The 22618-nt window shown below is 44.1% G+C and overlaps 1 protein-coding gene across 1 annotated transcript; it reads left to right on the plus strand. All coding sequences in view use genetic code 11, as the record gives it.

Moving 5' to 3' along the window:
* Positions 1-416: 416 nt before the first annotated feature.
* EGR_06617 (Disintegrin and metalloproteinase domain-containing protein) lies at positions 417-18923 on the plus strand (the record flags this gene model as incomplete). Its single annotated transcript, XM_024495866.1, has 21 exons — positions 417-482; positions 668-753; positions 880-998; positions 1091-1224; positions 1870-1941; positions 2023-2382; positions 7240-7334; positions 7418-7517; positions 9702-9929; positions 10080-10306; positions 10378-10500; positions 10684-10933; positions 11024-11219; positions 11301-11409; positions 11988-12891; positions 12985-13479; positions 13753-14149; positions 14577-14900; positions 15910-16160; positions 17250-17534; positions 18708-18923. 21 exons carry the CDS (start codon positions 417-419, stop codon positions 18921-18923), a joined length of 5037 nt encoding a protein of 1678 aa, XP_024349724.1.
* Positions 18924-22618: the final 3695 nt, after the last annotated feature.

Here is a 22618-nt window from a genome sequence, read left to right on the forward strand (position 1 = left end):
CAGTCCACTTTGGCTGGCAGATTTTGCTTGATAAATGGACGTGTGCGCGTGCTCTTCCGCCTGCCTGCCTGTATGCTTGTCTGTTTTTATGACCCGCCTTTCGTGCGGCAAAAGCTTATACTAACGCTGCAGGCTGTAGTCCCATCAATGCGCTCTCATGAAGGCGCCCAAATAAAGTGGCGTATTTTTTTATGCTGTTCCTGCATCCCGCCTCTGCCTCCACCTTTGACATTTGTTTGTTTCCTGTTTCGGTGCTGGAGCGTGTTAATTGACGGAGGGGAAATGTCGACCGAAGAGTCGCATAAATTGTGGAATGCAGATTTACTGGCCTGGCGGTTCGGAGGATATGTGAATAAATCGGGCTAGAGGGATGGAAAATGCACAATTAGTGTGAAGGTTGCAACGCAGTAGGCTGGATGTACTCCTCTTCGTCTTCGGTAGATATATCGCAACCACAGAGCCACTGGTCAAGCGAGGTCAAGGTGGGCGATGCAATGTGTTGATGAAGGCACTTCACAGCAGGAAGACTTCTGCGATCATTTGGTGGTAGTAGCGGTGCTTTTCGTGGTGATTTTGAGGGGGTTCTTCTATTAAACAAACTGCACTTGAAAAGTGAGAGGAGCTAAACATTGGATAAAGTGTATTCCTCTCTTGTTTTTTTTTTCAGAAATCGGAGGACTGTTTCTACACAGGAGAGGTGGAATCTGCACCTAATGCATCATTTGTCGCAGTTGATACCTGTTCAGGCCTAAGGTTTGTGCCAAGAATGGAATTATTTTCGTCCAACCTTCCATCCTGTCCCATATTGTCCATGTCTTCAGCAGCATTATTGCATAGTAGATAGGCAAGTCTTCTCTATTCAACTCTGTTTGACTTTAGAGGTGCGATATACTATCACAACACTACCTTCGTGATTCTTCCTCTCCCCTGCCCGTCCTGTGATCCACAGACAGCACCCCATATTGTTCTCTCCTGGTCTTCATCTCCAATTGCTCAGAGTGAGCTTACGCCTTCGCCATCGCCCCCTCCTCTTTCCATATCTTTTCGATGATAAGGCAACTTGTAAGCCTCTTTATCTTGTTCTTCTTAGATGCTTCAATGCGTACCTTCTGGAAACCGGTCGACTTAATGGCAATGATGCAAGAGACAGTGGATCAGCGTCTAGCGGATCTTTCAAGCGCTGTGCACACTATTTGGTTGGAGTTTATTGTGGACGAGAAGTTGGTAAGTCCATTTAAAAATGTAAAGTTCTCTTATGGCAGCTAATTTTAGCTTGATCCTGATCACGTATTGGACACGGATCAGATCTGACCTGAGTCCCAGTCAGTAGTGTGTAATATGAGTGAGATGGAGGTGATACGAACTGCTCTATATAGGTGTGGGCGGGCCAGTCACTTTTGCAGCCAGAAAAGTGAAGATGGCACGAGCGTCAGGTTGGAGGTCTCTACTACTGATAGGCTGAGTACACTCGAAGTGCGCTACAACTGTATTGGAGCACCGGGCCACATGAGTGATCGCCACCCTCCTGAATGGCCTTGATCTTAAAGTGAATCCCAGTACCTACCAACTGTCTCCACACAATAATGACCGATCAGGGCAAACTCAACGGGATCGGCAACTGTATGAAGTTCTAGAATGTTCGGTAATAAGCCTGAAGACGGGGACTGGTGGAACTTTGTGAAACATCAAAGCAAAGATGTTATTCTGAGGCTGTGAATATCATCAGTAGGAAGGAAACCGTGGAGACGTCCATCCTAAAGTGCACATGATCAGACCAGCTGAAATAAATTGAACATGATAAAAGAGCCGACTGCTTAAATTTTACCTAAGGATATCGGCGATTAACTGATCCCTTCTACACTCTTCCAGCTGCACCAATTCAGTGGAAAATTTACAACAACTCTACGTTACGTAGCATCAATGGTGAATCTCGTCAATTTGGTAAGTTTCTCTCCATCTCTCGTACTCACCTTGGATCCATTCATCGGCCTATTCAATTTCTTCGCTTTTTTCTGGATACAGCACTTCAGAGATCTACCCGTTCAATTCCATCTTCTACGAACCCAGATATGGAATCTAGGCAACCGTGCCTCTATTGAAAGCAGCATCAAAGCCACACTGAACAACTTTCAACGCTACCGATCCGAGCAGAGTTTTAGTGACAATATAGGCCAACGCAGATCTAGACGCGACTTGGACGAGGGCGAGACTAATGATCCACTCTCATCCTCTCCACAAGGTGTCTTCAAACAGCCCGGTTCGAGGAAAGCGGATATCACGATGTTGTTGACGGATTCAGCTGAAATTGACTTTGTTGAGAAGGTGGATCACTTAGCCATTCCTGGATCCATCTGTACACCACGTGGAACAGCTATAGTTAGGGTGAGTCCCTCTGGAAGTATTTCATCCACTCCATTGGTCGATTCGTCTTTCTGTGATCACTTACTGGAGGCCTTGGAATAGTCTGCTTTATTTTCGCTGTTAAGCTGGTGTTTTGTTTACTTTTTACAAACGTCTTCTGCCCAAAGAAGTTCCACTTTTTCGAGGCCCTGCGAATTGTAGTGTTTAGATGGTATCGCTTTGACAGTTATTGTTCCAACTACCTCTGTTCAGCAACGAGAGTAGAAAGAATACAAATTGCCATTCTTTCACAAAGCCTCCAGTGCCCATTCGAGTGGAACAAAGCACAGTTGGTCAAAATGTTTAATTTTTCGCTTTTCTAGACAAAACAAAAAATTGCCTACTCTATGACATCTTATCTCTCTCCCTTCATAGTAAAAAGTACTTCTTCGCTTTGGAGCAAATGGGGCGTTCATCTATTTTCCTGTCACCCATATTAGAGTAAAAAATGAAGTCCGTCTTCTGTCCTTTTTTCGTACGGTTTTTGATTGTATCAAAAAACTTTTATTTGCTCATTTACTCGACCAATTTCGGTATGTTCCCTTGTCCTCCTCCCTCCTCCTTCTTAAACGCATTCAATCTGTTTTGGGCGTGGTTCCGAGCGCTCCCTGTGGTTCCTCTTTTGTTTTGTCCTTCACGAGTTATTGAGTGATGCTGAAGCAGATACGATTCGATAAACGTCCATCGAGCAGATTTTCGCGTGCAACCATCTTGGTGGGTCTCGCTGCCAGAAGATGAAACTTCGGTGGAAAATGCAGAGGGTTGGGCAGGGTGTATCACTTTCTCCTCCAGATTTTCTCCTATCTGTCATAGTCGAGGCTCCTCAAGGGTGCCGCACCGGTGGGATACAATAGAAGGGTACACGATTTTCGTGTCGAGAGATGTCTCCGATCGCTATACACGCTTCAAAGCTTGTACATTTGCTCTGAAAATTTTCTCATAAGCAAAGAGCAATTAAATAGCCACTCTCGAAGCTACGCTTTATTCCTATTGCTCATTTTTGCTGTTGTTACCTTATTTCCTCCCAGTTGCCCATCCGGTTTGCTTCCAAGTCCTCATACCATGGACGGCCGATGCCAAGTACGCATAGTTCGCCGAATTCGAACCCATTCCTACTTCATTACTGATCGTGATGCAGTGTAGTTGCTAAAATCAGTGCGGCTTCAGTAGATTCCTTTTGTTATGAGTCCCCGCTTCCATCTTGCCGTCGCTTTGTTATTTCCTTTGAGCCGTTGCCTTGATCTTGCTGCTCTGAGTTCTTTCAATCTCGACCAACCGAAGTAAATGCATTCCCTCTGCTATAACCACCGGAATCATCAAGAAAAGTTACTGTATCCTTTGCGAGGCTGGAAATTATGGACTAAAACGGTTAATCTTTCGAAACTGACCTTAACTCTAACGAATTTACATTTGTGTCCAGAACGAGAGGAGGATGAGGGGAATGAGGTGAATGCACGCTGATACACACATAGGACAGAATTTGATGTTGGCAGTGTGAATAATCCCTTCTCCTCCCTCCGCCTCCTTGTTGTTGGATGAATCATTCTCCCACCATGGTTACCTCTTTCTCCCCCTCCCCTCGCCCTTCCTCCTCGTCCTCCTGCCATAAAGGCGTCGTATTTCCTATGTATTGGCTTGTGTGCATCTGGCAAAATTTCGGTGAATTAGCCTCCCCTTCAGAAATTTTTAGTCTGGGCGAAAGTCAGGCTTAATTTTTGTTGGTTTTCTCAGCTGAAACATACTTTGGTTGAGTGATTTTGACACCTTTTGAAGGAGGAGGAAAGGGGGGATTTTGGGAGTTTTGACTTCGATTGGGGTTGTTGTTGTTGCTGTTGTTGTTGTTGATTTTCTGAGGCTTTCGTGTGTGCAGTTCCGTTTTCGTGTGGTTCGTCGAATGCATCGTAAGGATACTGCCAAATGGAAGAGAGGCAGCATTATCCCGCCAATCCTCTGCCTCTTTTCACTAACCTCCAGTCTGAAAGCTTGTCAAGAGAGTACCTGGCTAAATTAACTTCTGGGGTACCAAGATGAATATATTCGTTATATTTATCAAAGAGATATGAAAGCACTTCGATTTCTATTGTCGGTGAAACACTTGTAGGTACATTTTGACCTTGTGGTTAATCAACTAGATAGTATTTGTTTATATTACAACAACTGAGGGGGTATAGACACTTGTAAAGATTTCCTTCTTCTCTAAAAGAGAAAAAAAAATTTTGAGTGAATAATCAAGTTGACGATGCATATTTAAATACCTGTTAAAGCTGTGAAATGGAAGCCACTTTGACATTTGGGAATTCGCTTCCCTCCCGGAAGTGGCTTAGGCACCCACCTGGTACATACCCGCACTTAACTGCCATACGTCAGGGTACAGGCGGATCCGCATCCAGCCACTCGGTGACTTATAGTTTTGCCATAATTTAGTTGCCAAGGTTCCTCCTGGTCGTGTTTGCAGCTGATTTGACGCCTGGTGCGCCCCGCATCCATCACACCATTTTTACAGACAGTTTACCTGTTGAGGGCTGGATACTGAGATGGATTTGTGCTCGTGACACTCACACGCCTTTCTCCGCTATGCCTTCGGTGTAACCTTTACTATCCCTAACGGTAGCAATTCTTTTGGGCATTTGGACTACCCCTCAAAAACAGCCAACATTATGCTCCCGGATAGGACCAATCGCAAAGCCCTCTCCTGTCTTCACCTCCTCTAAGGAAAATAAGGCATCCACGACTATAGAACTGTCTCATTTAACCGGCGGGCAAATGCACACTAGAACACCAATAAATTTTTTTCAAAAGTTACAAACAGACACGGACAAACTTGTTTTCATCATCCATTTCCATCTAACTTTATCTTGCATAAGTCCACAGGAGAACCCAACAGAAGTAAGGAGGAATGTACAAAAAGGGAGCCACAATAGTTGAAGGAGTTGGTTTCTCAAGGGCACTCTCCGCTACCACACCTTGATAGGTGGCTTAGAGGGGACGTGTCCTGTCGCCGCCATCATGTTCAAAATCGGAACGGAAATGTGTAATGTTGGTGTATTTTCTTTGACAAGGACCAGTTGTTTGGTACTCTGCATGTCAACTTCTCCCCTGTGAGTGGATGTGGGGTGGAAGACTGTGACATTTTATTGCTTTGCGGTCGAGTCTGCTTACTTTGGCTACGACAACATTACCGATTTCTTTTTTAGGTCTTAAATTTTTCCAACGTAGATACTTGATTACTGTTTTTGGACAGTAAGCAATTCTGTCCAGATTCTGCTCACAAATATTCAACGTCTGGTCAAGCATTGTGGAAGGTTTATCATTAATGAACCGGTAACTTGGTCCGTACAATTTCATTTTGCTTTTGATGCCCTTAAATGCAGGAAAGTTTGTCTGGTTCTTCTAGCTTACATAGATTGTCTTTTGTGGGATGTAAAAATCACTTTTTTGTCTGTCTTGCAAACATGCAGTCCTACTCAATTTGTTTTTACTGTAAGCCTTAGCGCGCAGTACGCAACTGCTATACCATATTTTTGCCTTTTACCACCTAATAATTTAGTAGGAGATTCCTCTTCATACCAACTTAAAGCTAATTCTGTTTTGTTGCTTCCCTTTTTTTGTTTTGAAAAGGAGTTTTATGGTAATCAATGTTCCACGCTCTGTTTGATTCTTTAATGAGCAGGACATTTACCCTGGATTTAGCCCTTTTTGGGGAAGAACGACTAAAATCAAGTGAAATCTGTATTTTACGTCGATTTTTGCGTGCTTTTGAGTTTTTGGGCTCTGTGTTGGGTCAGATTATGTATAGTGCTTGTGACGCCCCTAGTTCTCCCTTAACTTTTAATTGGCCCATTGCTAACGTACAGAAGGGCGCTGCTGCCCAAACGGAAGCACGGCTCATGGAGAATAAAGAGTCTAGGTGATCGGATAGACCCCTAAGTAAAATAAACAATCACGGATCCTTCCTTCTAAGTCTCAACCGGGAAATGGAATCGGAAATGGCACGATGGATGTACATCGAGGGGTGGTCTTCATGCAGCAGTGGCAGTACATGCTTTAGGTCAGATCAAGATTCTTAAACACTACCTTTTCTGGGAAACGAACTGTGCCGGGGAAGAATTCTTTTGGTAGATAGCACTAGAGGCTTGACTATCTTCTTCAACGAGTATATTCTGAATATTTTGTCCTCAGACTACGAAATGGGTCGTTTCGCCAGAGAACACAGTGTACCTTTCTTTGAGGTTGTTTGCAATTTGATAAAGCCTAATCCATTTCCATCAGCATTTATTGTGTAACACTTGAAACTCGAAATTCTGTAGTGAGCTGGTCATTCACAGCAGGTATATTTCCTCTGTAACGCCTAAATTTGTTAAACATTAACCCAAATTAGGATTTTCTTTTAACTGGATCAGGTGCCCCGAGTCTCTCTGGATTCAAGCGCCTATCATTAACGTACAGATTAATCGAGAGACTATAGACGTGGCTTCGGCCATGCCTCCGGGCGGAAGTACAACCTGTAATAACTGAAGATCCCTACCAAGATATCACATATAGTTTCTTTTTTCTTAAACAAGTACCAGTTCCTACTTTTGTTTATGAAATCCACCCTACTGGATAATAGTTTTGTTTTTGTCTGACATTGGGGCATAAATTGTTTTTATTTCGCCTCTTTATATCAAAATGTTCCATTTAATCTAAACAATCGTGTATGTGGTTCATTTCGATAGTTTTTTTTATTTTTCCGTTCTAATCTGTTTGTCAAATTGATTGGTCAAAATGTTTGCATACACAATGTTCCCAGCGCTTTATGGCCCATTAAATACATTTTTATGGCAGCTTTCTCGTTAACAGGTCAATGTGACCGACTTTGAGCTTCAAGTGGCTACTCTAGTTTCAAAATCTATCGCTGAAATCCTTGGTATCCACTCAATCCTCTGTCCAGAGATGTACAGGCAAGTTTTTTGATCTCATAATTAGCCAATAGACTTCTTGTGCTGACATTGCGTTAACCAATCACCTTTCTCTTTAGCTGCAATGAGAACGAGGTCTTTTCATTAGGCGACATCTCGCGCTTGCAATTGGCTCTTCTCAGTGGGATGTCGGCCTGTCTCAGGTCACCAAATCTTCAGGTAAGTTGTTGGAAGTCAGTAGTACGTGCTACAGCGCCTGCATCCATGGATTTTAGCATTTGAAGAGGGTATGCTGGCAGAGCTTTCAGGCATGGTTAGCGTGAATAATGATGAAACAATGGGTTGATAAGTCCACCAACAGGGAGGAGAAAGACGTTGAAGCTGGAAAATGGGTCTCATCCCCAGGGATTGGGAGATAACAGGCCATGGGCTTCAGTGCCTATTCATTTTCTCCTCGCTTCTTTTACGTATGTGGCATAAATGCGCCCTATAATTTGGACTTTTCTGATTTGTGATGAGAAGTGGGTTAAGTGGCCCAAAGTCCTCACTAACCGAACCAATAAATTGTTAGTTATCTACAAACGATCTGCCCACTACCCAACTTACGTTTCTAAATCACACACCACCTTATTTTACGGAAGACAATATACTGTGTGTGGGTGTGGTGGGCTGGAGATGGAATACATGGCTAGGAGTTGGTTTCCTGCAGCCGTGGTCGGGATTCGCTTGCCACGATACACTCGGAGGATGTACAAGAAAAACGTCTTTTCTAGGAACTACCAGTCGGAAGAATGCACTGCTCTTGCAATGAACGTATGACCTCATACCGCACCTTAGGATGGAGGGGAAGGGGAGGTACTGCCTCAGCCTCAGCCACCGTGATTAGCAACTTTTTGGAAGGGTTAATAATCACATGTGTAATAGGCAGGCTGAAAAGGGAACTGAGGTAGAAAAGATGACCGTAACTACGTTTTCTATATTCGTTTCCTGAGACAAAATTCTGGGCATAAGTGGAACTAGCAGTAGTATCGTGTCTCTCTCAATTTTAGTCCCAATATAAGGGCCAAAATTTACGTCAGTTGGGAGATTTATTCGCATCCCATTAATTCCATTGAGACATCCCATTATGATTGTGCTCAGCTTTCAATCAGTTGCTCCCCGTCCGTAAATAAACCATGTGTAGAAATAGTTTTATCTGCGCATTTTCTCTGGAACAAAAAAACAGAAAGTGGTTTTTTGAGGGGTTAAAATGGCGAAAAGTTGTGCTATTCATCGATCAGTCGTTTTCACGGGAGGAAATTTAGTACACCTAGGCTGCAGACAATCGCGTCGTAGCAACGCTACAACCTCTAGACTAGGTAAATATTTCGCTGGCAAATTTATGTCAGTGGTACGCGTACCAATTTGTGGAAGATTGAGAAAAAGTGTCAATCAAATGTCAGATATTAAGATTGTAGCTGAGGCTTAATTAGGCCGATCATTTCCTTTGGTTTCCGATAAACTACACGAATTCAAGGCGTTTTTTGAGTAAGTATCAAAATGTGCCCTTGTCTTAGGGGTCGAATTGCTCGGAATTGTAGCAGTTTTCTGTCAACGTTTTTTACCAACCTTTGAACAGTTTAATCTACTTAGTTTAGGTGTGAGGGTTTTCTCTTCAAAACTTTTTAACAGCGTTTCCCATGCCTTTTGTGGAGATCGGGCAGATCGCAAATGATTCCAGTCTTCAACTAGTTACTTCCCCTTGGGGGTCACCAAAAGGGTCCGTTAAAAACGATCAACTTGTGCTGATACAACGGCATCTCCTCCTGTTTTTCATCAAAAATTGTTAACAGAGGTTAAACTGGCCAAATTTGATCGTGGTCTTCCACCGACTGCTTCTTCACCCAAGTTCCTGGTACTTCAATCCTGAATTGTCTAGAACAATAGTGGCGCGTTAAGGAAGATATTCCCTCTAACGTGGTGCATCTACCTCTGACTGGTTCGTCACGAGGAGCCGATTGTTTAAACCATTTCTGAGCACTGCATCGTTCTACTGCCGCACCTCTTTTAAACGATGAGGGGCAACCGGGCTAACCCCTGTGCATAACACCGATACGGTAGGATCAGACAGATTCACCCAAAATTTGACTAGGGATCAAAACAACAGGAATATAGAGTACCGCATCGATAGACTGGCTCATAAGTTGTGAGAAGTCATCGCAGTGAGCTACATCAGCAAATGCTGTCTTTGATTGCCTGATACTTCAAAATGCTGAGAAAAAAGGACTAGGTCACTTTGCACTACGTCATCCACCTATCTATCTGCTTTCAAAGCTAGTAATCCCTTCGCATTGGGCGTTCTTTATGATAGTTCTTAGGAAATTAGTATAATACTCCCTTAAAATACTGTTTTCCTTTTTTTAGGGACGAGAATTTCTCCGCCCCGATACCTGCGGCAACGGAATTATCGATCGTGGGGAGGAATGCGAGCCCTATCAGCAAGGTCTCCCCATCGGTCTACCCCACAGCACCGACAGCGGCTTCAATAAAAGTCTTAATTCACCCGCTTTCGGCTGTTGCGATTCCAAGACCTGCCTCGCTGACGTTCATGCCGTCTGTGTGGAAGGTGGCTGTTGTCGTGGCTGTCGGCTGGTTGCCAGGGGACGTCTCTGTCGCCCTGCCAGGGATCAATGCGATCTACCGGAATTTTGCTCCGGTTCGGAGGCGGGTTGACACGCTTACCTTAATAGACTGCCTACTGATAAAGTTTAAAGTAAGCCTTACTTTTTAAAATCATTTTAGGCCGAGTGTCCAGGTGATCTCTACCTGGAGAATGGGATGCCATGTAAGGGTGAAAAAAATGACTTTGAGGAAGAAGCTCTTTGCTATGAAGGTCGATGCCCAACAAGGAGCAGTCATTGCAAAGCTCTTTGGGGACCAAATGCACGGACCGCAGATGATTATTGCTACAGCACAATGAACAGGAATATCGACTCCGCTTGTGGGAAAGGTGTAGTGTGTGAGGAAGAGTGAGTTAGATTGTCCGATCCTGTTGGGTCGATTTAATAGGCGGGAAACGTCATTTTGTTGTTCCATTTAGGGATGCGATGTGCGGACTGCTGCATTGTCAAAATGGAAGTGATGAACCTCTTCCAGTGGAGGCTCGTTTGCTTAGCTTCTTCAATCTTCGGACACAGCACGAACAACAGAAAATTCAATGCCAGTAAGTGCTTGTCTTTAGCCTATTAAACAATTTGGTGTTGGTCGGATGGGCCGGCCGACTTTGGATTAGTTGCTTTTTAGATTTTGGTTCAACTTCGAATAGAAAACGTGTTCGATTCAGAGGGAATTACCACTTGTATAACACAAAGACGGTATTTACGAGATTTTTATCACCTCATTTCAGGTATGTAGCAAGTACACACAAATTCAGCTACGTTCCCGAAGGTGCCTCCTGCAATGAAGGCCGTTTTTGCTTTCAAAAACGATGCATAAAGCCCACTGCTATCGTAGTGCACTCAAAGTGTCCCAAAGGGCCCTTCTCAGACCTCTGGGGCGTGTCAGATGGGAGTAACGATTACATCCACCCTGCGGTGAGACGAAGCCTACCTACTGCCACCGCCACGCCCATTAATATCACCTGTTCAGGACGCGGGGTAACTCAGCAATTTCTGTTGGAGTTTTTTATCATTACTTACTTTTATACCTGATCAAAATGTCACATCTTCACCTCTTTTCCCTTACAGATTTGCACCAATGGGGCCTTTTGTCTCTGTCCACCTGGATGGCATGGCCCCTCCTGTTCCCAACACCAACCATCCATCAATCCAAATGCTTCTGTGACGAAAGCACGCGTTAAAGTAGCCTACGTCTCCGTCTACCCTGATGAAGACATTGCCAGTTTGATTTGGATGTATATCCAAGCGATGGATAAGAATGCCGGTGCGAAAAGTGGAAGTACTTGTTACTTTTTTGTGCAGTTTTTTGTTTTCTTTTAATAGTTTTTTTTCCTACTTGTTTCAGGGGGATTGGCGGAACCTGGGTCAGTGAACACTGTCTACCTGATTTCAATTTTGGGTGCTGTAATAGCCTGCGTCTTCCTCTGCCTTTGTGGTATCATCTTCTTGTATAGGTGTGTAACCGCTTTACTTCAGTAGTATGTTGTCATTCTGATAATCCTGTCGTTAGTGGTTATATGGAGCTAAAGTTTCCTCTCAAGACGTGAACAATTCGAGTCTAAAATGTATGAAATGACTGAAAGACTAATATGTGCCGTTACCGGCGCTCCTCGTTGTCACTCTTCTGTCTCTACCATCACACGGTGGTCTGGTGGCTGATTTGAATGACCATAGGGCAAATTTTTAGCATTTTCAAGAGAATATTTTCTAAGCAAAAGACTGTTCTGAAGGACTTCACTCTTACGTACTGCTTAACACCTGCTACCAACGTCATATATAACTCAGGATTTTGTCATCGAGGTAGAGGTCATTCAAAATAATTTTGAAGGCCAGGAAAACTGGAAGACTAGTTGCAGTGCTCAAAACCACCAGGAATAAGATATTTGAAGCAAGTTTGGTCTTGAGTAGCCAGGTTTATTTAGCTATTTAATGCAAGATAGCATTATTATTGAATGATATCTACCGTATCCATTGAAGTAGACCCCACTTTTCCGGTAATAAATTCATCTCACTTCGATACCTTGTCCTTCAGACGTCGAAATTTCAATAGCCGGGGCCTTCGCTTTGGTGCTAAGAGTGAAAGACGTCTCTCTTCTCCAACCAATTGTCTCTCACCTGCTCTCTTCGATTCGCCATTAAGCAAGTCTTCTGGTACGGCCACGGCCACTACCACTGCTGCCAATAGTATGGATTCTATGTGCCTTTGCAACCGAAACTCTCGTCCTAGTGGCGCTTCTCTAGACGACATGGAATTGCACCATCACACGCGTCGCTCCTCTTGTTCCCGTCGACATCGACATACCTTTTCTTCCTCGTCTTCTAAGAATCGAAACCGTCGACAGAAACGAGGTGGTGGAGTTAGTAGTGGAGACAGTCTTCAAACTGGAGCCAATGGAACTGTTGAATCCGGCCCAGAGCTGGGTCGAAACGGGGAGGAGAGCGTGAAGGACGAGGGTGGTAATGGAGTTGGAAAAATCAAGTTTGGCTCGATGCCTTCCTATCGGGAGGATAAGATGAAGCATGCAAAAGATAATGCCACTTCAACGACGATATCAGATACTGCTGGGATTTCGACGATAACTGATGCGGTAGTGACCACCGCTAGTACCACAAATAATCTGTTTCAACAGCAGCAACCGGCGTTAATAGACTTTTCGGCATCGTGGTCGCTACCTCCGCCACCACCACCACCTTTTGTTGTACCTGCAGTGTGCAGCGTAGTTGCGTCACCGAATCCAATATTTACGGGAAGTTCATCCCCTTGGATGTCTACACCACAGACACCTCTGTTGACGTCTACTAACATCAATACGACGACGACAACCTGTGCGAATGTGATTTGTACTGATGTTGGGGGCATGGAGGTAAGAGTGATGAGTGCACAGCCCTCGAGGAAGGTAATGACAACGTCGACGATCTCGGCGGATGAGACGGAGGTGAGTACTGAGGCTTTGCTTTAAGTATGGTCCCATCAATGACGCTAAATTTGACCACACTATTAAGGTCTTTTAATTTCTGCAAATTCACAGACACCCCAAGTGACCGTGATTCGGGAGAACTCCTGCCGCCAACCTGAAAAAGGCATCCTCAAGAATAAGCACGAAGGTGGTGGCGGCGTGGATATGCCCGATCTCCCAACTTCTACCAACGGAGAAGGTGGTAGTAAGAAGCAGAAGCATTCTTTAAAACGCTCTAGCAAGAAGCATTATTGTTCTTCACCTCACTTCTCTGGGACTACCTCCTCCACTTCTTCCTCTTCTACTTCCACTACGGGCTCCCAAAGTCCTTCCGCATCATCCACTGGCTCATCCTCATCCTCACTTTCATCTGTGAGCTCTTGTTCAACCAGTAGGGCGACTGACGACACGAATTCGACGAACTTTGTGGCGTCGGTGATGAATAGTGGGGAGGAAGAGGAGGGAGGAGTGATGGACATGGTATCGGACTCTGGTAGCACTTGTTCAACCGCTTTGGAGACTGGGGAAGAGGAGCGAAAGATGGGTGGAAGGGAGTGCCGGCATAAGGTGAGAATTTCCAGAGATGTCTAGACATGCAATTTATTTGAGGAAGATTCGGTTATGATGGCTTTAGACATATTAGCCAATGATAAAAGAATTTGAGATGGATTGAGGGAAGGGTTAGCGGTGAATAGATTATCTCAGAATTGGTGGATATATGAATAGAAATTGATAGATGATTGGATGGGTGGGTAGGTGTTCATAGGTACTAACGACAAATTCATTCACCTGTGGTGACTGGAGTTGCCAGTATTGATTAAAGTCCTCCTTTTTTTCTAGAACCATCGTCAGCACAAAAGTCAATGCAAGAAGAAGTCGAGTCACCGTCAGCACAGCCACGCTCACAGTCATCACCATCGCCACAGCCATAGTCATCATCGCAGAAGCCAACGCAGCAGTAGTACTGGAGGAGACACCTCAGCAACTAACACTAGCACTCCCCCGACCACAACAACAGCCTCAACTTCTTCCACTTCCTCGCCGTGTCGTCGTCGTTGCCACCGTCGACGTCGAACTGGCGTTAGTCGAAGGTATCGTCTCTCCTCGGAGGATGCTGAAAGCAGTATTGGTGGACAGAATCACAAGGTTCCTACGATCCTCTGCAATGCGGAACAACAGACGGATGAGATTAGTTTGGCAAGAGCGATGGGGGCGATATTTCCGACTCCACAGAAAGGTAAGTTTTAGGAGCATCTGATTCTATTCTAGCCAGAGGTTTTAAAATCCTTGAAGTTGTTTGATTTAGGCTTGAGGGTCCCACAGCAGCTGCGACCAAATTAATTCGGATTTCATTATGTTTGGATGATTTTAACTCTTCAAACGTCTCGCCTTGTTAAGCTTTGAGGCTTTTAAGATAGTTTAACTTGAAGAAATTGGCCTTTCTCTCGTATATATGGTCTGTAACCTTTAAAATGTTGGCCAATCGGAATTTGAGGCCTCCATATTGGTTTTTTAAAAGCGCACCGGCTCTCAACCGACGGAGTCGTTCATTTGATATTCGAGTTTTTCACAATAAATTCATTTCCAAAATCGTTGTTGATCTTTAGGGCGCTTATATTGAACGCTAAATCTATCAGTAATCTTCCATTCTACACGTCTTTCAGATCTGCGATCTCCCAGTCCACTAAAAGATCTTCAAAATTCTAATAGCAGCAACCTCCAGCAGCAACAACAACTCTCGTCCGACGTAATTGACGAGGAGGATTCGGAATGGGAGGAGGTGGAATGCACGGGCGGTTCCGACTGCGAGGAGTGTCGAAAAAATGCTGCCATCTCCTCGTGGAATTCCTCGGCAGTTCCGCCAACACCGCCTTCCGCAGGAGGTCTTCTCTCAAGGCAGTACAAACTGCCTTCACCACCACCACTGCCCCCTGCCATCGTCACTTCCACACCCTATTACTGCACCACTCAACTCTCCTCCCAGTCCGGTTAGATAATTTGTTCGTCTGCTTGAATGCAATTTAAGTAGCATTTTGCATTCAAGTTAGCAACTCTGTAAATATGGTAATATAAATTAACACCTACTTACAAAGCTTAAGTACCATTGTTCTTCGTAGTGAATGCGTAACTTTTAGGAAATTCTTACGCAAATTATGCCGAGTTTTCAGAGAAAAAAAATGAATCAAATAAAGGGAATGACATTTCTTGGGCCTGATAACGATATGTTGCCTCCCAAAATAGTTGCAACGCTAATTTTGTGTTAGAGGAAAAGTACCCAAGTTATCATTCGTGTTAGTATCTACACTTTTCCATTCCCATGTTCAACTTTGGAGTGTAGTATGGCTTTTCGGTCTTATTCAGATGGTCTTCATACGTGAGTTGAATCGGGTGTACCAGTGGAAACATGTTTTATTCCATGCTCTTTTATTTTCCCTAGAAAAGGGTGTTTTTGAATTGTACTTTAATGTCACAATTTCAGCGGTTAATTAATTTTTTTAATGACTGCTTGCAGGACTGTCAATTAAATGCAATATGGTTCATTAATTTTGTTCTACGGAGCGTAAAAGTGTGAATGATTTTGTGACTTTCATCATTTGGTCATTTGTTAATTTGTTGCATCATTGACTGCTGGTGTTGACTAATCAAGGAGATGGTGAATGCCTTGACTCTACAAGCTTTATTACTTCTAATTCAACGTGCATTATTTAAAATGAGTGAAATTCTCTGTCATCCTTCTATATTGCAACTGCTATCAGCTCATTTTGTTGTCCACTACTGTTTATGTTTTTATCTCTAGCCACTTTTAACTAACGACCTTTAGAGCTATTTGGTGGTCGACAAAAGCTATAGCATAAGTTGGAATATAACCTGCGTTTATGATTTGGTCAGAACCGTAAATCACTGAAGGAAAAACCCTTGAATGCTTATTTTTGCTTCAAAGTTGAGTCAATAAATGCTATTCAAAAACTTAATTGGCTCTTTCTCCACCCCAACCAGAAATTGATCCATACTACCAACCACCAATGGACGATACAGACTCCTTTGTCGCCGGTAAGCCGGGTCTCGTCTCTCATCGCAAGTATCCCGGGCATGCTGAGGAAGACGATGGATTGATTAGCAGCAGGGGGACTCAGGGAGGATTGACCCTTACGTCCTCCTTGAATGCACCCAGTGACTGCTACATGACGAGGGATTCGGACGGATTGACGCGAAAGACTTCCCCTGCAGTGCCCTACATTTCCAGACATGTAAGCTGGGGTCGGAATTCGATTGTTTGCCTTATTATGTAACGAACTTTTTTATTTCACTTGCAAATATTGCTTTGTCGCTTTGTTATCGTGGTGGGAAATCGCGTGAAACGACAAATACCCGGTATGTGTCTTAAGATGTAAAGTAAATGCATTTTTTGAGGTTGCCAAAATTAAGGCATTTGATATAACCAGAAGCGGGTGAGAGTAGGATCGACTTCTACTGTACGCTTAGCGCAAACTTTACTGCCAAATTTGAGTGGGAATTATGGCCGTTGCCATCAACACTTGCATCAAATAAGTGACTGCCTTAATCGATTCTCAAAAATATTGGGTGTGTAGTCGTCGTTAGACCAGTAGTATCCCAAAATCTACTTTATTGTGCCCGTTTTATTACAACTGGAATGGCAGAGTGCCTAGCGTAACCCATTTGAGAGGCCGGATTCCTAAATGCCTTATAAGCAAATTTATTTGTTAGCATCTCTTTTCTACTGATTTTTTTTATTGAATTATTGCAACTTAGATTTAAATCCACCTTGACTTCGTCTTCATTGACCATAAGTGTGTCGCTATCACGCCAGTTCAAAGTGAAAGTCGTTATAAAGGAGGGCATTTGTTAAAGCTCTAAGAAATTCTGCTTTTTCGGGGATCAGGATAGGTTACTGCTTTTTCATGGCTTCAAAACACTTCTGTGCTAAATTTTGATGCATTTTCACTATTTTTTGGGGGAAAAATGGCTTGGGACCAACATATTTATGATTCGTTAACTTTTATATTTGCCTCACATTTAAATGGTTAAAAGTCTTAAAATTACAGAACAATTATCTAACAGAGATAATTCTGGTGTTCAATTTCCATATTTATTTCCTTTGTTTTACAATAACGGAATACTAACCAAGAGTAGGCGGTATTTCAACCAGAAATCCTTTGTTATAATCTGAATGGTGAGTGTGTAGTCAATTATTGATTAGCCCTCATGGCCAATCACCCAATCAGGTTTCTCTTTTTCTGAGTCATGTTATTGTCAGTAATTGACGTATAATTGGTGGCTTTCCAACCAGCAGCCTACCGTCTCCCTTTCCATTACAGAACTACAACGGTTCGGATAGCGATTTCTCCCTCTCGACTTCAGTCAAGAAGTCCCCCACCCTCGGTCACACTGTGGATTGGCTGTCGTCTGATAACTCCTCCCAAGTTGGTGGCCTCAGCAACCACGTGTCAGCGACTGTTGCAGCCACAGCACACCAGTGGTTGGACATGGCGGAGTCAGACGCCAGCTCATTGCCTGATGCCTCCTGCGATTTGGTACATTTGGCTCAGTTGAGCCACGCAGCACGGATGAATCCGAACCTTTCGGATCTGGCTCGACAACAGGTAAGTTTTGATTCTTAAATTCTTCACTAATTCTTAATGAGTAAAGGTCTTTTAGTTGGTTTGACGGATGAAAAAGAGGTGAATTGATCAATCAGTCGTAGATACAAGAAAATGGATGGAGGGATGGATAAATAAAAGGGATAGGTAGCTGGGCCATAAGTAGATGAATAAAATGTGGATGGACCAGGAATAAATAAGGTCATCGTAAACGCATCAAGTTTGAGTGGGAAGATGAGTTGAAGATGGGTAGACGAGTTCATGGGCCAGAAATTGGTGTGTAGATCAGATTAGGGATGAGCTAAGGTGGACGCTCGTCTGAATCAGTTACTTTTGGATGGAGTAGATTGAGGGTTGGCAGATGAGCCAGATGGATGGGTACGTATAGCTCAGTGAACCAAAGCACGTCAAATCTGGCTCGTCAAGTGGTTGCATAGTTCATCTCAACCTCAATCTTTTGTATTTTCTAGGAACGAATCCGACTTGGGACCGAGGTGCCCTTCTACTCAAAACAGCCTTGAGCTCTCCCGATGCCTTATGTTTAGCACTTTATCCCTTCTTACCTCCCCCGTTCCCTTCGCCTTCCTCCCCAACTCTCCCCTTTGTTATCTACACATGCGTACCCCCTGAAACACCTCAGTCATCATAGTCATCACCAGCATCATTATCACCCAAATTACCTTTAGAAACCTCTCCTTGCATATTTCCTTTTCATGACCTGTACTGTTTTCCCTACTTCTCGTGCATTTCATCCTTCAAAGAAACGTGACTACAAGTAGACCCGGACAGATAGACTGATAAGGAGTCGTGACCGCGCCAAGCAAAACCTCTTACTGACTTTCTGTTTTTACCAAGTACAAATGATTATTATTAGTAAATACCACAATAACGTCAAGTAGGGACTCTTGCCAGTCAGACGAGTGTGCCATCGATCAAGCATGTCACTGTACATCAGAGTCTAGATCTTTTACCTTTGCACCATTGACGGAACATTATAGGTAACGGGTGAGTGTGTCCCACCACAACACCCCGGTAGTTGAAACAGGTCTTGACGCCGTTAGTGAAGGTGGCAGGCGGCGTTCTTAGTAAGAGCGTGTGCCGACTCCGACCTTGTGAACACTTCTAAGCATGAAAATACATCCCCCTATCTACTTGGTCTCCCACCTCCCGCTACAGAGTCTCGGTTACGAGCACAAGGAAAGCAGCAATAGCTGTGGAACTAGTCTGCGGAAGCACACTAGAAGGATTGACTTCGCCTGTGCTCTGGCTCATCCAGTTTTTACATCCCTCGTTTATGGCATTTCACCTGAGGCTAATCCGTTTATGACCTGGCAATTAGCAGATCGTGACCCAAAGGGGTCTCCACCATGTGTCGTCAATAAAATTAATTGAACCTACCTTCAAAAATCACCGAAAATTGGACGATTGAAAATGTGTTCTCCCTTATTTTAACCTACTTACTTCGTGGTCATCGCAGTGCTTGTGTAAGACAGTGAAAATTTAGACTCCGGACGTTCAGCGAGCTGAAAATTGAGGAAGTCGCAGGGGAGGTGAAATGTGGAGTTTTGATTTCGAGCCACAAATTCTGACTGTAAAGAAGGTGAGTGCCCATGCAATTGGTGACTTAGAGGAGGGTGAGTATAAGGCGACAAGTGGCCTGTCACCCTGAAGAAAAGGATTTTGGATGGGTCATTCCAAAGTCGACTTATGGATTATTCCTCTGCACAGGGAGTAGGCTTGGATAGAGGGCAGCAGGTGGGATTTCAGGCGAAACCGAAACTTTGTCCACGGAGGAGACGGTTTGCCTTAGCAACGGTGTGAAAGGCAAGCGTGTTCCTCTGCGTTTTCTGGTGGTCGATTAGTGCGTCGAGCCTGTTAGTCGCATTTATCAAGGCTCCCGACCGACGAAGGTGACAGTGAGTGCGTGCATGTAAAAGTGGGGTACGAGACGTGGAGTCTAGGGTTGGGTAAAGCATTTTTCCCCCATTCACATCCTCTCAAACGCTAAATAAAAAATTTTTGACTTAACTTCAGGGTAAAATAACTGATAGTTTGATCAAATTAAAAAGCAAGGTCAGTGTTTATCCCCTTTTCTACCTTCGTTTAAATTTGGTAGAGAAAACTAATTGACTGGCCGCACCCAAACGGTAGAAAAAGCGAACTGTGTTTTAGTCTACCTTTTCCGGAGGGAGAGGAGGAGGAGGAGGAGGGAGGGGGGGAGGAGGAGGAGGAGGAGATTAACTTAACCGGTCGAAGTGCATTTGCATTTTTGCATGGGTAAAAGTGGAGACGACTTTTCCCTTTGCCCAAAAAGGGAAGACTTCACTTCCTGTTCTGAATAACAATTCTGGAAACGTCTCCCTACCACCATAGGGTAATCATTGTGAGGTAAAATCTAAGTGACGATCCTCTAGAGGCTACATCGACATTCGGTGTGGAGATTTCATGACTGATTGCTGAAGGCCTAAAGACTCACCCAAAAGTTCTCTTCAGCAGGGTGACCGCAGCACCTTGGTCGGCCGTGAAGACATACCTGTGTGGAAGAAGGTCTGGATGGCTTTTGGGAGGCTCGAAGTGTCCGAGGCGTTAGAGTCATCAGATAGACATTTGAAGCACGTATCTTTTCGGTATCCTGGGCCCAGAGAAGTTCCCCGTCCACAGCCATATATGGGGTTTTGAGACCTACGTCATGAGGAGTTCCTGACTTTATAGTCCTCAAGGTTTTCTGATGGTCTGTGACGAGTGTATTTTAGATACCTCCTGTGTTGTCGCTACCGTCTAGTTATTTCTGAGCTCTGATCCAATGATGGAGAGAATAGAGCGCGGCAGACTGAATGTCTACGGTAATTCGTGTCTTATGCGCCGCCCTCAGAAAACTTGTCGCCTTGGTCACTGACCCACGTATTTGGGAACCATAGTGGTTAAACGTTGATAAAGAGGGTACACACCTCTTGTGAATCTCAATGGGCTGCCTCCGGCCGCCCGCCGTTCCTCTCCTTTCCCTTCGGTTACCTTAGCTTCATTGAAGAGGCTGAAGGATCCATCCACCTAGCCCCAAAATAAGGGTCAGATGATGCTTGTAAGGCCACATGCCTGAATGCCCTGGTCGTGAACTCCTGGCAACAAAAGAGAGGACAAAATTCTTGATTATGGTTTTTTTAAAACGTTCGTTTTAATTAAAGAATTTTTATGCCACTGATGTGTTATCATTACACTGTTTTAGACGCATAAATTGTTGGACACTCCAACCACCTTCTAAGAGAGATGGGAGGACATAACACTTTGATCTCTTTGAGATAGAGGGGCTAGAAGGGGGGAGGTGAGGTGTGTGTTAAGAGGCTAGGAGAAGGGATGGACCGACGAGGAGGCAGATGATGTAGCAAAAAATTAATGGTTTCTGTAATTATTCTTCATCTGATAGGGAGTTTATGGAGGTGCTTTACCCCTCCATTAACGTTAAGAACTCAGAGATTTGGCAGGAGAAACAATACTAATGAGAACCGCTGATAAAGGAATCTCAACAGCCTGGGAAAGATTTGAGAAAGTAAAAAAGTAGTCGAGGGAAGGATCTCCTGTGTAAAACTGTAAAAATCCGACCCGCGAGTATCTGCTTCATCGACATGTAACTCCAACCGCATCACAAGATGATAATGGGACATGTTCATGGCCTTTTAAAGGTAGAACGTCCAATTAATTGTAGTTGTGGTCTCAACCCCTCTCGGCGTGGCCGCGTACATCTATCAGTGGGTGACAATCCTCAACCGTGGAGGCTCAGGGCGGCAATCATCCGAAGTTGTGAACATCGGGCCCTTGGTAACTGGTGCATGCCACGCGGTAGAGCTAAACTGGAGGTAAATCTTCACCTAGTGTGGAAGTAAAGTCGAACGAATCACTTACCCCTTAGATCCGAAGGCTTGCACACACCGGACACCGAGAAACCTCTCCGCCTCTGACCTACATTGAAGCATCCATTGAATCGAATGGATTCATGCCAATTATCGGTACAGTACTCTCTGCTGTGCTCTTTGCTACTTCTCTCTCCTACTTTGCCTCGTCAACTTATCGACTAAATTGGGCATATGTAATTTGAGCTTGTCTGCATTACAACCTGAGTCGAGCTCGTTTTGAAGAATGCAGAAGCTACTCGCGAATTGTGTTGTCTCGAATGTGCGGGAGATGCAGTAACAAGGCAATGCACCTCTCAAAATGAGACAATCTAACCAATTTGATGTGGATGATGAATCACTCAAGGAGGCTTAAAAAAGAATCGCCGTGTCCAAATGGAAAAGAGGGAGTTAGGTGGCACCAGGGCTTAGCCAATAGGGGTTAATGTGAAGATAAAAATTTTAATCATGGTTTATCATCCACCCATCAAGTGGGAAGGAGTAGTAGCCAAGGCTGTAAAACGGTTGTACGCCAACCAAAAATACTACTAGGTGACAGTAATTTTAGAAGATTATCACTCTCTTCCCCTCATTGCCTTCCAAGATTTTATGCAGTCCTTAACCTTTCTCCACCAAAGTTCATTGGGCAAACAAACACATTATTAGTTACCTTCAAATAGTCGACTCAATTTTCATCCTCACCCACTGTAAGTAGTGTACAGCTACCTTTCTCTGTGGGTGTGTTACACACATGATTAATCACTTGGATGTGGGCCAAGCAATTACGATCGAGATCTACCCATGCGATACAAAAGAAATAGACTTCTTTGAAAGTAAGCATGATTGGGCGACCAATTGGAAGAGAGTCCCCATTTCTGTGTAATGAGACACCTAGACGTCAAGCCACACTTAAAGATGGGATGAAGAATAGGTGTTGCCCCATGTTCACCCTATTCTCCGGGTGTAATACAGCCAGGTGACGATTAGCACATTTTCTCGGCAATGGATACGCATATTGGGGGTAGAACTGACATCTTGGGCATAAAAGTGAGGCAGACAGGGGCATGGCTAAGCCAAGACTTCGTCGTTCACCCCTGAAGACAAGCTGTTTCAAAAGGGGATGAAATTTGTTTATGTCAAGTGCTCCAAACAGCCGCATGGAATAACTGACTGGTAAATGTCACATTGTCATCAAAGACCTAA

Source organism: Echinococcus granulosus (assembly GCF_000524195.1).
Source record: "Echinococcus granulosus chromosome Unknown EG_S00060, whole genome shotgun sequence".
Lineage (NCBI taxonomy): Eukaryota > Metazoa > Platyhelminthes > Cestoda > Cyclophyllidea > Taeniidae > Echinococcus > Echinococcus granulosus.